Source organism: Cavia porcellus, unplaced genomic scaffold (assembly GCF_034190915.1).
Source record: "Cavia porcellus strain 051 isolate PalLab524CR breed Dunkin Hartley unplaced genomic scaffold, mCavPor4.1 scaffold_13, whole genome shotgun sequence".
NCBI lineage: Eukaryota > Metazoa > Chordata > Mammalia > Rodentia > Caviidae > Cavia > Cavia porcellus.
The window spans coordinates 59212907-59230970 of NW_026947496.1; the positions used below are offsets into that span (position 1 = coordinate 59212907).

An 18064-nucleotide genomic window follows, 5' to 3' on the forward strand; every position below is an offset into this window, starting at 1 on the left:
TATATGGTTGAACTCTGTAGACATTTGTTCATAAGTCCATTTGTTCAAAAGTGTAGTTCAGTTCTCATATTTCATTATTGATTTTTTTTTTACTTGACCTGTCTTTTTGTGATGATGAGGTATTGTGATCTTCCAATATAATTGTATTAGGGCTTATTTGATTTTTCATATCCATTAGTACTTATTTTATATAGTTGGGGACACTGGTATTTGTTGCATATATATTTATGATTTCCATCTCTTCCTCTTGGATCGTTCCCTTTATCAAAATGTAGTGACCTTGTTTGTTTCTCTTAATCAGTCTTGGATTGAAATTCACTTTGTCTGCTGACCCTGATTTTTTCTGAGTTCCTGTCATATGGAATATTGTTTTCCACTCTTTGACTTTCAATCAGTGAATTTCTTATCGAATTAAATGTGTTTCTTGTATGTAACATATTGTTTAATCTTGTTTGTTGATCCATTCTTCCCATCTGGGTCTTTCCATTGGTGAATTAAGACCATTAACATTGATAGTTATAATTGATATATATTGACTTTTCCTTGTCATGTTATTTTCTTATTGCTGGCTTCCTCTTTTTATCCCCTCCCCTTAATTGTTTGCCTTCCCTGGAGCCGTAGTCCTTATTATCTCTTTCTAGAATGTCCTTCAGAACATTTTGGAGTGCTAGTTTAGTGGTTATAAGTTTCCTCGGCTGTTCCTTGTCATAGAAGTATCTTATTTCTCCATCAGTTTTGAAAGACAGTTTTACAGGGTACATCAATCTCATCTGAAAGTTGTTTTCCTTTAGAGCTTATAATACTTCAGTCCAAGCTCTCCTAGGCTTGAAAGTCTGTGCTGAGAATCAGCTGTGATTCTGATGGGCTTTCCTTTATAGGTGACTTGTTTTTTCCTTAACAATTTTTTAACTGAAATCTTGACTATGATATACCCGACTACAGATTTTTTTTTTTTCTGGTCATGTTGAACTGGACTACTATATGCCTCATTTATCTACATGTCAAATTCTTTTTCTCTACCAAGGAAGTTTTCTGCTATGATGTCTGTGAATATTTTTATGTCATTTGTGATATCGACTGGCTTTTTTCATTGACTCCAATCAAACTTAAGCTATTTTGTTTTTCTCAGTAGCAGCTGATAGATTGACTTTTCATGGTCCTTTATTATTTTTGAGATATATTTCTTTTCGTGGTTACTAACTGCAAGCCTGTCTTCAGTATCTGATATCCTGTCTTCACATTGGCCTAATCTGCTTCAAATACTTTCAGTGGAATTTTTATTCTCCTGGATATCTACTTGAATCTATTTTTTGGATTCCATTTCTTTCCAATACTGAGCTTCTGTAACTTTCTTAGACACATCTGTTTTTTAGTCTGTATCTGCTCTAACATCACTAAGCATGGTTTTATTTTGGACACCATCTCTACGGTTGACAAGTATGTCAGTTTTGGCTATAGTAGTACCAGTATCATGAAAAGTAGTCCAGAAAATGACAGGCACAGCTAACTAGTAATTTGACACTTTAAACCATATAAACTAGATTTGTGATTATATAACAAAATCTAAAACAAATGAAAAGTTATATATATATAGTATACAATGATATGTCAATTGATATGCCAGTTTTGCCTTCAGGGGTTAAAATTTAAAGTTGGTTAAGGAGAAAATAGAGAATTGAAAGAAGATGATTAGATTAGAAGTAAGGTGGTGAAAAAAAAGGGTTCATGCAAACTTTGGGAAGTTGGTGTAGAAGACTGAAGGGCAAACATAAAGGAAGATATTTTTTTAAAAAAGAACAGAACCACAACTACAGAGACGTTAGAAACCATGTTCACACATATGAAAACAAGACCAAACAGTGAAGGAGAAAGAAAAAGGAATAGAAAAGAAAAACTAAAAGTCAAAAACAAATGTGAGAGTAGAGAAATAGGTCCACTTCCAGATTTGTCCAGGTTTGTCTGTCTTCACTACCAGACAACCTGTGGAGACAGAGTCCCAATCCATGCTGATCTATCCCAGCAAGCAGCAGCAGCCTTTTGTAGAGGTAGTGGGTAATCTCAGTAAATCTGCACTTTGTGGTGCAGATTAGTCAGTCGCACTTGACTCACCATCTTCTGAGTACCTTCCATGGTTCTGAGCCCTGCGGTGAGCCACTAGATGGAGCCAGCCCAGTCCTTAGTTCTGATCTCCAACTGCCTGTCTCAAAATGGCTCTAGGCCAATTGTTCTCTCCTGCAGGAAGACTGAGACCCTCACAGTCACCCCCAGTCAGTGGCAGACCCTCACATCCACTGCTCTCCTCCACTGCTACATCTCTCTGCAGATGCCTCCATTGTCACCATCACTGTGCATCTGCAGGTTTAAACTGCTCCTCTCACACAGAGTTTTGTTGCAAGGAAAAGGTGCCATAGACTACCTCCCCTTTCACTGAAGTTTCTTTCTTCACTCTCTCCATGGGCTTTAGTTTGCACTTCAGATTCTTCCTGGGTCCAGGACACCTGCTTTCCTGCTTGTTGCCTTCCTCACATTGCTATACTCCCACTTCTGGACAACAACTCACTGAGAGGCCCTTTTTCTGCTGCTTGGCATGCCACTGTCTTGCTCATTCTCCCTTGTCTGTCATTTTTCCCCCTCCATTTACATAGTCATGTCAGAAAAATTTGTTTTATATGTCAGGATCTTGGTGTTTGATGCAACCAAAAGTTGACAGCCATATATAAAAGTTGATTGTTCTGCTGTGCCTTTAAGGATTCTACACCAATCTTCCTCTGCACAGACACGTGTCAATACAATCTATTTTACTTATTTACTTAGTCTTGCTTAGTGTTTAGCTGAATATGCAACTACATGCAGAAAGGCCTTTACATTATGGTTTCTCCATCACTTTAAGGGTGAATTGTGTTTAAGAGTTCAGTCACTTGTAACAAAAGAGTGACATGATTGCTGTGACTTTCATTTCTTAACTTTACTCTAGAGAATAGACCACAGCTGGGAAAGAGGATAAGCCATTAAAAAGTGATCACATCATTTAAATGAGAGACAATTGTGGCTTGGACCACAAAGACAGCAAAGGTTAGGTAGTTAGGTATCCAACCTCAGTGTATGTTAGAAGCTATAACTGAAGTACTTTCCTGTAATATCAGACACGAATTGTAAGTAAGAACAAGGAGTAAAGGATAATTTCCAGGTTTGGGGAATGAGCAATTATAAACTGGAGTGTTATCCCTTAGGATAGAAGCAATAAAAGTTTTCTGGTCAGAGATATAAAAAAATTAGAACAGTTTAACCACCAGATGCCAAAATTATAGAAGAATGATAATGTCGACTAGCAGCTGGATTGCATGCCTAAGGAGAAAGATTTGCTTTGGAAACCTCAATTTAGAACTGATTATATACAAATTGTTTTTAATGTCTTAGAGTTGGGTTAGTTAATGAATATCTACTGTGTGTGGGACTCTTAAGTAATCAGTTTGTTTACCTCAACTCACTTAATATCTTTGGAGAAATACCTCATTTGAAAAAATGCAATAATCATTTTACTAAGTTAGTCTTATTTTGATCATGTTTATGTGTCTGAAATTCATTGGATCCTATCTAAAGAAAACTGTTATCAACTGCCTAATTTTTTTCTGGCATAATCTAACCAGAATAGGGCTAGCAATGTGGCTCAAGGCAGAGTACTTGCCTACTATGTGGGAGCTCCTGGGGTCAACACTTAGTGCCATCAAAAAACAAAACAAAACAAAACAAAACAAACAAACAAACAAACAAAACGGAAAGTATAACCACAATGAGCAATTAGATATTTAGTAGGTCTTCAATAAGGTATAAAAAGAGATGATAGAAATTCTCATAACTTATGGGGACTATGTTGCATCATCCAGAAACCAGTTTGATTTACATAATATTAATATATAGGATTAAAGTCATCAAGCTGATGGTTCTTTCCACTCTTTATAACTTACCAAAATTTCAGTGTTCAGTTCCTTTGGTCTCACATACAACTCCCTTCTTCTACACCCCACTCATGACACACGACTTTCCTTGCATTCCTATTCTCCTGTTATAGCCTCCTTTCACTGCAGAACCCTGATGTTTTGGTTACTTTTCTCTCATTTCTGGGACAAAATACCTGATACCCAAAATTAAGGAAGGGAAGGTTTACTTAGCTCCTAGTTTGTAGTCCATAATCAGCCAGCTGCAAAGCAGAGTGGCATGGCACAGTCCATGTGGCAAAATACAGCAAAAGCGACCAGAGCAAAAACTGAGTGTCCAGCAAGCCTCTTTTCCTGCCTTATAATATAAGAAACCATCCACCAGGGCAGGTACAGCACTCACACCATCTCTATGCCCTGCTCTTACACAAGCTTAGGATGTTTACACGTGAGGACCTGAGCCCCTGCTGAGTCACTTAAACTTCTAAACTTCCCAAATTGATACAATGTATCAACCACTACACCAGAATTTCTGAACATTTGCACAATTCCCAATTTAGGGGCACTCATTTTCATGAAATACCCCATTATTCTCTATTAAAATGCTTTAGTAGTAGGCCAGGGATTTAGTTCAGTGGCACAGCACCTGCCTGGCAAGGGTGAGGTCCCTACCTCAATTCCTGGTAACCTCTCACCAAAAAACAAACAAACAAAAAAAGCTTTAGCCAAGCTGTTGGTCCCTACCCACTATATTCAGTAAATTCATCTTCCCACATAGGGATAATGCTGCCACATATTTCCAAATATACCTTTGTAGACAAAAAATATGCCTGGCTGAGTAAAGGTCTGTCTCTTGAATTTGCATTGTTAGATTCATTCATAACAAATGTGAAATAGAAAGGAAAAGAAAGTCTATTTTTTCTGTATTTACACCCCATGACTTTCTCAGTCCTTCTTAGGGTTGGATCTTTCCCAGAATTTAATCTGAATCTAGGCATGTTTTTATTTTTTGTCCGATATAGTCTGCCAGTGTACAATCAGTTCCCAAACTCTCTAGAAGTTAGCGATAATTCGAATCTAGAAAGGGTTTATTGATTATTTGTAAGCCCCAAAGATCTCCATCTTCATGATTCCAAGCAAAAGGTATAGAGTAGAGGAGAGGTAATAAAGTCAAGTCAAGTAGCAATTGTGGTACAAATAGAAACTCAAATAGAAGTAGATCTTAAACATGTCATGCAGTTTTCTGGGTTGCATCATAGAATGCTTAGTACGGTGCTGGTGACTTAACCAAGAATTATTGTTCTTGAATTAGGTTTTGCTACTGAGCTAACATAATCGTGTCTTACCAGCCAAGAAATAGTTACATTTAACCATGGAGTACTACACAATGGTGGCAATAAAGTATGCTTATCCTGGAATATTCCAAAGAGTGAATATATTCACTAAAACAGAGCAGAATTCTTCAGATTCTTTATTCTACTATTCTGTTTTAAGAAATATGCTGCCAATTTTGAGATCTGTTCTGTAGTATCAATAGTAGTTTTTGCTGTATCATTATTATTATCTTTGATATGAAATATGTCTAATAAACTACAACTCATATAATGGGCATAATAGCATCTATCTTTTGTGTTTGTGTTTTAGCTATCAGTACAGTAGATAAGACTGTAAAAGATGTCAAAATATAATCATGCTCTGGAGAAAATAGAATTTTTCATATGCTTGAGAGAACAGCAGATAGACTCTTCAATTGCTGACTGCAGATCTGCCATTTTAATAACAATAAAATTGTAGAGGATGGTGTCAGTGAGAAATTACAGAAATGTTTTGGGGAGGACCAATTATCATGCAGCTCTAATGTTACTGCTGAATCATCACAGGGAAAACGCATCAAAATCATTAATAACAGATAAATGTCATAAAAGGTAGAGAAAATATATAAAAATTCAATGGTTTCAATCTAAGCGGCTCATGAATTATACATTTAATTAAGAAAAGGCAAATGGGAAGGTTTTTAAATCTCCAATTTAGGAGGATTTTTTTTCTTTCACCATTAAGCATACACAAATTAAAGCCTGGCAGTGGCTGATGATGGCACAGCAAAGATAAAAGCTCCCACTGCAGGCTGGAAGTTCAGATGAGTGAGGAGTCAGCCCACGGGAAGAAGGGAGCAGGGCAGGGTGAGAAAGACAATGGCAGGCAGGACTTTCTGTTTAACCTCTTTGCCAGTTCACAGACAGACACAGGAGTGCAGCAGGGTTGTCATCCCAGGGCTTCGCAAACTCGCCTTCCCTCTGCTTGTTCACTTGAAAACTGAAGAGGTTACACTGGCTCATGTCTCATCTCCCTGCTGGCCTGGGCAGTATAAATCTATCTGCTGGCTACGTGGCCTTCCCCACATTCTAACACGTCCTTATGGGATGTACAGAAGCTTACCATTCAATATCCAGTGTGCCTTTTACAGTCCAGTTAAGCATATATAAATAGATTTCAAAGCGTAGTTCCACACTCAGTGTCAGTATTCCAGGAAATTTGTCATTTATGAATATTTTCTGGCTCCTTCCTACACCTTCTAAATCACATACTCTAAAGATAGAAATGGGATTTTTCTCTTTTTGTTTTTGTTTTTGCTCTTACTTTTGGTAGAAATCAAACACATGGCCTTCATATTCAGCTATTTCTCAATAACTTCCCCCATATACCCCATCCCCCACCCACAAACATTTTTGTTTCTTTCTTTTAATACAAGGTCTCACTATGTAGTTCAAACTGGCTTTGAACCCATTATGTAGTTCAGACTGACCTCCAAACTGCAGCAATTCTCCTGCTTCAGCCTCTTACATTGTGGGATAACAGATGTGCACCCCACAACTGACACTCTCCCACCCTTTATTTTGACACATATTCTCTCTAAATCGCTAAGTTGCCCAGTTAGGAACAAACATGAGGCCCTCCTTTCTCTGCCTGCCAGAGTAATGGAGCTACAGAATTACAGTTTGTGTTTTAGTAAGGCCTCATTATGATTCTGATATACATCAAAGTTTTTAGAAACTCTGCCTTAAGTAAGCCTATTGTAGTGGGAAGAGTTACTTCCACAAGGCTGTATGTGTGTTTAGTTCCTTGATGATATCCCAATAAATCTTTTAGAGTAATTTTAAATGGTGGATTAACTTTTTAACCCATGAGATTCTTGGAACCTGGGACATAGGACAGACATTGTTAATGGGGCAGGCATGGAGTGACGGGAACATTTTTCTGTGAACAGGAGTTCGATTGGATATGTAAAAAATATGGGAGTTTAACAGAAAGTCTGAAGGTGAAAAAGCAGAGCCAAAAAACAAAAGTGACACAAAAAAAGAAGATCAGTTGCAGATATGTGAAGTGCAAAGGTAATGTTAGGAAAAGGGCAAGGGATTTGACCTCCAAAGTGTCTACATTTATTTCCTTCTCTTTTACATATGAACAATATGATTTAGGGACTGGTCTTTATACTCCCAGATCCTGTACCCACTTCTACTTGTTAGTACTAGTGTATTAACTACATGAAACAATGGTTGGGAGGCTGAAACAAAAGTGCTTTTCAAATTTACAACTTTTATATACGCTAGCCTATTTTTGGACTAGATTCTTTTGGCTGATTCTAAATATTCCGCTATTGAAGAAGGATACACCACATGTAGGAACAGATTGGAAAGTTTAGTAGCTAAGATAAAAATGAATTCACCAAGGGAGAGAAGAAAATTACAGTTTCAGGCTCCAAGATTATAGGTTGAAGAATACAAAGATTTCTTGGACACTAGTGGCAACCTGTAATTTCTGTTAAGTGAAAGGGGTTACAGTAGATTTCAGAGAGCTAAAGCCTATTCTTCTCCCAAAAAGGCCTTGAATAAGGATTTCTAAACTGAGACATGGCCCTGAGAATTTGTTCAGAATTGTCTTTGTTTTGCAAAAAGTCCAGAGGTGAAGAGTCAGTGATAACAGGGCAATCTGAGCTACTTTTTGCCCCCTTTTTTTTACAGTGAGGAAAAATTTGCTATTCAGACAAATCTCTGGCTTCAAAAAAAATATTTTGAGCACTGCTTTGATGAATACAGAGCAACAGGCTTGACATGAGGCAGCAAAGGACATTGACAAAGAAACTTAGAGCCAAGAAACTAAACAGAATAATAAAAGACTCCAATAGGAACTAGTGAAAGAAAATGAAGACTCAGTACATGAGCAGGATGACAGTGTCAAAGAACATATTTGAACAAAAAAAGATAGATAACATTTATGTGTACATGGTCTAAAAGCACAGACTCTTAAAGCGATCAAAGGGAATACCGAGGGAGCCCATGACCCCAGCAGAATCTTCCGCTCCTGAGCGGGCTTTCTGAGCAACTTCACAGCTGTGGATTCCATGCCTCAAATCAGCCCCTCTGCACCACCAGAAGCTGGCTCTGCATTATTTCCCCTCTGCATACATGAGATCCCAGAAATGCCAGGCAAACAATAGACCTGTTCCTGGACAAGTCAATAGGAGATTCAGGAAGGCTGACTAGAGGAAGTGTCACATCATAGAAATTGAGAAACGATGTATTGAAATGAATGTTCCAGAAGATCCAACATGGCTCACTAGAGGAACATGTTAGAGAGACTCAGAGAACAACAACGAGAAACGCAGAAGAGGACAAGATGGTGGAGCAGTGAGTTCTATTCCCTAAGCTTCTCCAAAACAAGATGTCTGAAGTCTGGAGTTAGCAACAACAAGGAAAACATGACTCTCTGAGAGACGTTCCGGTGGTAACACATGGTGAGTCTCTGCAGTATGAGTACCCCAGGACAAAAGTACACAATCCAGGCGTGGGACGAAGACATTGAAGAAAAGGACCAGGAGGTTGAACTTCAATGCTAGAGCTGACTCTTGCGGCCTCATACTGCCAAAGTCCAAGTTGATAAGAGAAAAAATTGTCACTGAAGAATGTCAGCAGTTGGAGAACAGATTGAGGTGAGTTCCAGTAAAAGGCAAGGACTGGTGATCACAGACCCAAGACCAGAGATCAGGCACCAGATTTAGCCTGAGTTACCCAGGATTGGAAGCTCACATTGCCATCATGTGCCCACTGCTAAAGGGAGATGCAAAATAGAGGTTTATGGTTTGCTATTTCTCAACTAGCCCTGACAGATATCACTGAAAAGGATTAGCCTGCTATTGATGTGATTTAGTTGACTGCATAGGAATAATACTGACTCAGTGAACAATTTAATACCAGTGAATTTGTATGTCAAACCCACCCTCACATCCACCAGAGGGACGGCATGTGACCATAACGGAAGGACTCAGACTGTATTGAACTCTACATAAATGCCCACAGCCTGGCAGAAAGAGGTCCTGAGTTTGAGTTAACTCAAGATTTTCAGTGGAAGGATCACATATGGAACCAAAAAAGACCCCAATAGCTAAAGTAATTTGAGACAGTAAGAAAAAAGCAGGGGACCTAGCGAAACAAGCTTCCAGCTATCCCACAAAGCAATGGTAATAAAATTGTCATGGTGCTTGAACAAAAACAGACATGTAACTCAGTAGAACAGAACGAAAGACACAAAAACATCCTCAGACATATTCACCTCATTGATCCTTAACAAATGACTCAAAAGCATATATTGGAGGAAAGATAGCCTGTTCAGCAAGTGATGCTGGGAAAACTGGATATGTTTGTAGAAGAATGAAACTGGATCTTTATCTCTCACCATGTACTAACTTAAAATCAAAATGGATGAAAGTCCTAAACATAAAAACAGAAACACTAAAACTTCTGAAATATAAGTAAAACACTTGAAGACATATGTGTAGGAAAAGGTTTTCAAAACAAAATCTGAAATGCACATGCAATAGTATCAAGAATTAACAGATGAACTATATGAGACTAAAAAGCTTCTATACAGCAAAAGAATCAATCAGTAGAGTGAGGAGAAAAACTATAGACTGGGAAAAAATTGTCAGCTGCTTCTCAGGCAGAGGACTAATATGTAAAATATATAAAGAACTAAAAAATTTAAATCATCTAAAATCAAAGATCCAGCCAAGAATTGGACTGGAGAAGTAAATGCTTTGCAGAAGAAAAAATACAAATTGTTAACAAAATAAATTTAAAAACATGTTCAACATCTCTGGCCATTAGAAAAGTGCAAATTAAAACACCACTAAGAGTCCATCTTACTCTGAAAGAATGGCAACCATTAGGAATTCAAACAATACCAAATTCTGTGTTGGCTGTGAATGAAAAGTAACCCTGCTACATTTTTGGTGAGAGAGCCAACTAGTACAACCATTATAGAAATCAGACTGTACATTTCCCAAAGAGCTGAAAGTAAATTTCAATGTCATATGTACCACTTCTCTATTAGGTATCTTCCCCAAAGAGCTCAAATCAACAAACTACAGCTATATTTCTATAGTTTATTGCAGCAGTTTGTAATAGCTACATCCTAGAAGCAGCCTGTCTAATCATGCACAGATGATTGGATAAACACAATGTGGTATCTATATATGTGTCTACGTATCTATGTACATATCTGGCAGGCTTTTCCTCATATAAGAGCTTCTTTTGGCACTGGACAGCGCCCTCTGTGTTCTTTTTGCAAACCCAGAAGTCAAACCTGCTGCTTTATTGGCATACACAAAGGCTCCTCCTATCAGCTATCAGTAAGTCATTCTGCCCACCCCGTTAGCTCCACCCCTGTTATGTTCCAAATCAAAACCTTGGCGTTTTTCCTGAAGCTTCTGAAGTTTGCAGTCCTTTGGAGCAAGCTCCCAAACGCGAACACCCTGCACTAGGCGCCACGTCTTCCAGTGTCTGCTACATCACCACAGCTCCCAGCTGAGGGTAGAGTCTTTAATACATGGTCTGTTAAATTATATCAAGCATCAAATAACATTCTGTAACCTCCGAGGCTCTAAGGTCCACTTTTGCCTTCAGGACATTGATAAAAGAAGGCTTTATTTAATCTATTGTGTATATTGTGAATATATAGATAGCTCTTGTCAGCTCTAATATTCTTCCAAAAATCTTTTTTTCCTAGGGTCAAAATCGTTTTTATCACTTCTTTTGTGACATGGCTTCTCATCTTTGCTACAATTGTGTTATCTATTTCTCATAACACTTGAGAGTTTTAATTCCCCTCTCAATAAAGAGTGGTATAAGTATAATATTCCACTTTAACTATATGAGTCATTTATAGGGTGCTCAAAATACAGACTCCCTGACACTTCACTCAGATATAATGAAGCCAAATTTCTAGGAATAGAGTTAACTCTGTATTTTAACAAGCTTCTTTGCTGATTTTAATGTGTATCAGATTGGGGAATCAGTGCCTGAATAAGATTCTCCATTCTGAACACTTCAGCGTAAGAATAAGAAACGTTACTCGTCTTATTTTCACAAGTTGTAGCTGACTCCAGGATTCAGCCCTTCAGCACTATTCTCATCCCGTTGATTTTTTTTTTTTTTACTTTAAACACTACGCACTAGTGTTACTAGCTACTTAACTAGTTACTTTAAATAAACACTACATACATACTAATTTAAAATTCTAATATGAGCAAAACACATTATGTAGAAAGTAAAAGCCTTTTGTACTTTTTGCCCCTCACCCGTATATATCCCCAGGATGTCAAACATTATTATTTGTATGAACATATAAAAACACAAGTTGCCTTACTGAAATACATAATTTTTAACTGAAAAGATTAAACAAATTGACTTTAATATGTTTTTTCACGTAGTCATTCAGTTGATTTTTGTTTCTTACCTGATTTTACATTTATAAGCTTACACTACCTTTTACATTTTCATATTCCATGTATAAGTGGCATTTGTGGCTGCTGTTTCTTGCCATATTATGCCTCATATCTCCTTCATTTCTGAGAATAGCATCATACATCTGTCACCATAGATGGATTTATTCCGTATTGATATCCTTTATGGATTATTACTAGAAAGTAAATTATTTGTCCTTTTTTCACTGTTAATGATCTTTTGATTGATAGACTCACTTTATTGTTTAATTTTTCTTATTTTATGTATTCTTTACTTTCTTTTATTCTTCCTTTCCTCACAAAATCTGGTTCCTTAAATGTATTGTTGTTTCATTTATATAAAACACACACACACATATTCAATGAAAAAGAAGATAAAGTGACAATATTCTCCCATTATCATTTACCAAATAATTTTTCCTTATATATTAGCTTCAATTTAGAATACTTTTTGACTTGTATCACACACACACACACACACACACACACACACACACACACACACACACACTTGGAGAATTTAAATTCAGTACTGTTAGTCTGTGGTTTGGGTGTCCTGATTCTACCCAAGGTAGCCTGCTAAAGCAGAGCAGAAATGATTATGTTCGTTTGTCTCCACCATGTCTTACTTCTGAACCAATTTTTAACATAAATGTAGATGACAAATATGACCTAAGGTGTCTGCCTGGACAGGAGTCTCCTACCTGCATGAAGTGCCTTACTGTAGCCTGTCATTCCTATGAGTAAGTCTGTTAGGTGAAGGTAGTTTTGACCTAACTATACAATGATCTTCCCCATCCCACCATCTATACATGTTGCTTATTTTTTATTGTCTCTTTTGAACACAATATTTTTTCCACTTTCTTGGATACAGTGTTATTTTATATAACTGCTTACAGTACTAATTTCTTAGCCTTCAGATAAAACCACAGCTATAAAAGATTGTCCTACTTTACAAAAATATTTTTCTCTGCCACGAATTTTTGGTAATTGATAAGACATAGTTTTATGAGATGTGCTACAACTGAAACTCTCTTACATTGCTGCTAGAGACATAAACTCTTGTTATCCCTTAGGAACTAGTATAAATTTTATAGTGTCTTTTGCAGTTATATTGTATCTTAGCGTTAACTTTTAGGAACTTACCAAAATAATGCAAATGTACACAGAGTTAAATCATAAATGTTACTTCCATATATTACACAAAATCCCCAGGAAGGAAACAGTTGCTTTTTTATCAGAAGAAAGGTGGCTAAACAAAGTGCACTATATTAGCAAAATGAAATACAATTTAATAATGAAAATTGCAACAGCATAACTGATTATTTAAAATGTCAGACAACAGACAAACATGGAAACAGATACATAGTTTGATTCCATTTTATATAAGAAAAAGAAGGAGCAAAAATAATCTAATGGTAGAAATCCAATGATTTCTACTGCAATGGAGGGTTGACCTGAATGCACCATGAGATAGTTCCTCAAGACATATAAATGTTCCATATTTTAATTTGAAATAGAAGCTCCTTAAAGGTGTACAATTTTATAGCTCATTAAAATGAATACTTAAAGTCTGTGCATTTTATTTTATTCATTATATCTTCTATATATAATTTATATTTAGCTACAAAATTTTCGGAGAAAGATTGATTTCTTTGTAAAAGTACAGTAATGCAATTTCTGTTTCATCCTCACATTCAGTTTTTGCTGTTTGCACTAAGTGACACTTCTCTGTTTATCTGTTGTTTGGATTGTTTTCATTCATCCTGCTGGTTTCAACATGAAATTATTTCTCCTGTCTTTCCTGAACACAACTCATTGTTGTCTCCTTCTATGGAGGTCCTTCTGTTAACATAAATGTCATCCTACCTGGAAATTATCCACCCTGCTGTCAGTTAGAAGTGACATATATGACCTTCATAGGATACAAGTTTTTCTTTGTTCAGATACTTTAACTCCTAAATCACAAAATAGGCATTTATTCAGCAATTATACAAAATTCAAAGAACAAAGTCTAAGTTCTGTGGGAGTATTTTAACTTAATTTTTTAATTTAAATTTTAACAAGTATTTCTAAGTATTAATTCTTCTGACATACATTGAGAAACTGCTTCAAAATGAATATTTCTGTAGAAATTCATTTTGTATTTTGAGCCAGTAATGCTTTATATATCTTACAGTTTTCTTAGCAAATTTATCTTTGACAAGCTATCATAATAACCTTTATCTCATAAAGATAGTGATGGGCTAGGTATCCAAAATAAAAATATATCCATGGGTGCAAAGCAATATTAGTTTTATATTAGATTAGTGTCTCTACATACACAATAGCGGAACAATTTTGGAGACATACAGCACGAAATCGATAGGCAAGAAAGAGTAAAGAAAGAATAATATATTTGTCTTCTTTGTTTTTTTCAGATTTATCTTATGCATGGACCTTCAATGATAACCCTCTGTACGTCCAAGAAGACAAAAGGCGATTTGTATCTCAAGAGACAGGAAACTTGTACATCGCCAAAGTAGAACCGTCAGATGTGGGCAATTACACTTGCTTTGTAACAAACAAAGAGGCTCAAAGAAGTGTTCAAGGTCCACCCACTCCGCTAGTGCAGCGCACTGATGGTAAGATAATGAGTTATCTTGGGAATGTACGATGTGACTCTTAGAGCATGAGGAGATTTGCAGAGGTTTCTGCTTTCCTTTTCTTCAGAGAAGCCAAATCACCTGAGTTTAAGTTTCAATTCACAGCTATAATGAAAATCAGGTATTACCAAAGGAAAACTAAAAAATTCTGCATCCACCCACGTGTTCCAGCTTATGTGATTCTGGATATATGGAGCCCTGTCCTTTCTGGCTTTGGAACGAACAGCTTGTCTTTTCTTTACTCAAGGGCTAGTTCATAAATACTGATGTTTGTTTGGGGAGCTGGCATGTGTGTATGCGTGCATGTGTGGATACTGCCAATTTTATATACTTGTATCAATATATTTTTAATGAACATTCTTACTATCTGTCTTAAGGGACCCTTTTCATTTCCACGTATGCCTTTCTGTTCTGTTTACCTGCTAGCAAAATGGGGGACAATGCTAATATCTAACGAAAACAAAGCAAACCAACCTTAATTCCTGGCATGGGAAAGAAGAATGAAACGTAGAATTAATACTAATTTGACTTTTCCAAGAAACATAACTCATATCGGTCTCTGATGAAGCTTGTAGCTTAGTCAAATTATAGTTGGTAGAAGATTTAAAGAGCTAGAAATGTTGTGGAAGTGGAAAAATCCTCAAGTTGACTCTTCAATTAAGTGTTCACAGTCAGATATGTAAAGATAGAAAATCTCTAGTGTATGTTATTATTGGATTTTCGAATTGAAATGCAACATCTTATAGAGTTTTTTCCTCTCTTCCCACAAAGAGTTTAAAACCAGCAAGACTATGATGCTGTTAAGGCTTACAGAACTATGAAAACAACTGTACAGAAAAAGTTTACACAAAAGCCTACATAATCACTCACCAGCAAGTGTATTTACAGTCTTGCTTAAGATTTCAGCAACCATTAGATTAAGCCCGTTTTTCTCTTTTTACTAAATATAAATGACTGGAGGACCTCAACCTAACAATCTGCATAAAGATCTACCATGTTTTCCCATTTTTTCTGTCAACACTTAGTTTCTTTTCATTGTTTTTTAATTGTTTTTTATTCCACCCCCTCCATTCCTTTCATTATTTTCATGGTAAAATAAAAAAACAACCAGTAGCGTTTTCCACAGTGTAAGTAAACTAAATCTCTTCTACCAGTTAGTGTGAAAGAAATATCCTATGCCAAGAAAAAACAAAAACCAAAAACAACCAGTATTTTTGACTGAAGTAGTTCCCTTTACTTCTTGACCATGAACTTTGAGAATGCCTGTAAAAATCACTTCTGAGGAGTCAATTCTCAGGTGTTTTTATTTTACATTTATATTGTAATTTTCACATTTTGTGCAGTTGTATCAGCTGACAAAAATATATTTAAGAATATATCACTAATATTTAGTGTATAAGTAAAAATCATCAGATTCTTAAAGAATCTAAATGTATCATTGGTAATGTTAATTAAGGTAGTGAGAATAACCTAGAGATTTATATGTTTGCTACAATACTTCCTGTAAATAGTATAATTATAACACACTATAGACTGTCATAATCTAAATTTAGCCTGTATCACTTTCTATATTGGACATTTTACAACTGTAAAACAAAGTGTTTTACAAATTTATAGCATACTAAACAGCAAAACCTTACTGTACTGGCAAACAAATATGTATCTTTTTACCTCAAATTGTACAATTACTTCATATGCTTTGCTGCAGAAATACTGACATTCTGGACTGTGATGCTGCATGTCAGACTTCAACCAGGTTTAACTGAAAACTTTCTCATTTCAAATTAGATCTGGCCCCATGAGGTTGGTGAAAAGTAAATGGGCCTGGATATCACTAGAGAAGCATCTCTCTCTCTCTCTTTTTTTTTTTTTTTTTTTTTAACTCAAAAGCATGTTCCCTGTTCTTAATTAGAAATACAACTTTTTATTAAGACCAAATAATCAACTTTTTTGTTAATGAACCATTTACTTCATAGAAAACTTCTATTCTCTAGAAATGCTGCTAGTTCTTTTGATATTTAACAGGTGTGATGGGGGAGTATGAACCAAAGATTGAAGTGCGTTTTCCTGAAACTATACAAGCTGCAAAGGATTCATCTGTAAAACTGGAATGCTTTGCCCTTGGAAAGTAAGGTTGTTTTGTTTTGCTTTGTTTTTTTGTTTTTGTTTTTTTAAAACTGGTTGCTTTAAAAAATTTTTAAATCTTTTGTGATTATTCAAACATTGCTTTAAAGTAAATTATCAAATAGATTTCAAACGCTGGGCAATAGTGGAGCTTTCTGATTGGAATTTAGACAAACGTGTCCAGTACTCTGAAAATGACTGGGGCTGTTATTTTCCTCTAACTGCCGATTCCTTGGGTATAATGAGACCCATTAAAGTCAGCACATTGCAAAAGAATACGTGTAGTTGTATAAGGTGGTGGATAAGTCGTTAAACCTTGGACATATCCTTCAACTTCCCGTTATTCTACACCTAGAAGTATGCTGCCTGGAGTGTCTACTTGCTTAATTAATCAGCTGTTCTTACAAATGAAAAGACTGCACTGCTCATTTTCCAAAGTAAGACTAATTAAAGTCCATTGTTTAGAGGGGATAATTAGAATTGAGTCCAACCTGTCCTGCGAGTGCCCCAGGTAGTTTGCTTTGCACAGTCAAGTGTTTATCATGAACAGGTTTGGAATAATTTAAGCCAGAAGAATATCTTTTTATTTTTCGCATAGAATACCTGGAACTCTGCTTTTTCATGATATTCAGATTTTATTTTTATGACTAAATACCAGTATGCTCCAGAAGGAGGGCAAAATTACTAGATCAATTTTCTAAGGTCAGTATGTCTATAAATTACTGTGGAGTGTGGTAAAATTCAGATTCTGATACTGTAAGACTGGAGTTGAGTCTAATTTCTCAGTTTAATAAGCTTACCGGTAATGGTCATGCCTGTCTACAGAACATACTTTGTATGGTCAGAGAGTTGACTCTCACCATGAGTTTCCAGTTGTACCTTTAAATCCAGACTCTATTTCTAACTTGACATCGTATTCAGACATAGTTATTTTCCAAAGAGCAAAACATCCTTTAAAGTATCATTCTTTTTATAAACTAAGTGTATGCAACAATCCAAAAACTGCTGGCCACTAAATCTTTTCATTTCAGGTCCATAAATAAAATTGTGTGTATCTTTAAATTAAATTTCTCATATTATTCATTTCTCATTGATTAAAGTGATCATATTTTATTTTTATTAGTACTGACCTCATAACAATCATCTGACATACAATTATTGATTGATGAAATTGTTCTTAAGAAAGTGACAATTGCACACTTAAATCAGTCTCCTTTGGTTTACTTTTAAGACATAATGAACTTATGCTATTTTAAGCATTTTCAGCAAGTAAGATTTACCAAATAAAAAAGTATACATCAGCAAAATACTTTCAGATAATTAAATGGTTACCTAAAAAAATGAAAGCCTGTGAAAGATAGCAGCTGCAAAGAACATTAACACATATTCTATCATACTTGAGATCAGAAAAGATTGATTCCTTAAGCAAAATACATTCTTTTTCATACGAAAAACAAAACTTAGAAAATTATTGAGGCAAGTCCTCAAGAATTTGTTAAGTACAAGTAAATAAAAACTTGTGGTTTGATATCCTTGGTTTGTGAGAATAATTCCTTCTGCTC

General features: G+C 35.9%; 1 protein-coding gene across 1 annotated transcript in view; it reads left to right on the plus strand.

The window, feature by feature from the left end:
- The window catches only part of Cntn6 (contactin 6), a 312209-nt gene that overhangs the window by 191870 nt on the left and 102275 nt on the right, over window positions 1-18064 (plus strand). The window contains exons 6-7 of the mRNA XM_063260270.1: window positions 14154-14357; window positions 16404-16506. Coding sequence (XP_063116340.1) covers window positions 14154-14357; window positions 16404-16506 — 307 coding nt within the window. The remainder of the gene's footprint in view (window positions 1-14153; window positions 14358-16403; window positions 16507-18064) is intronic.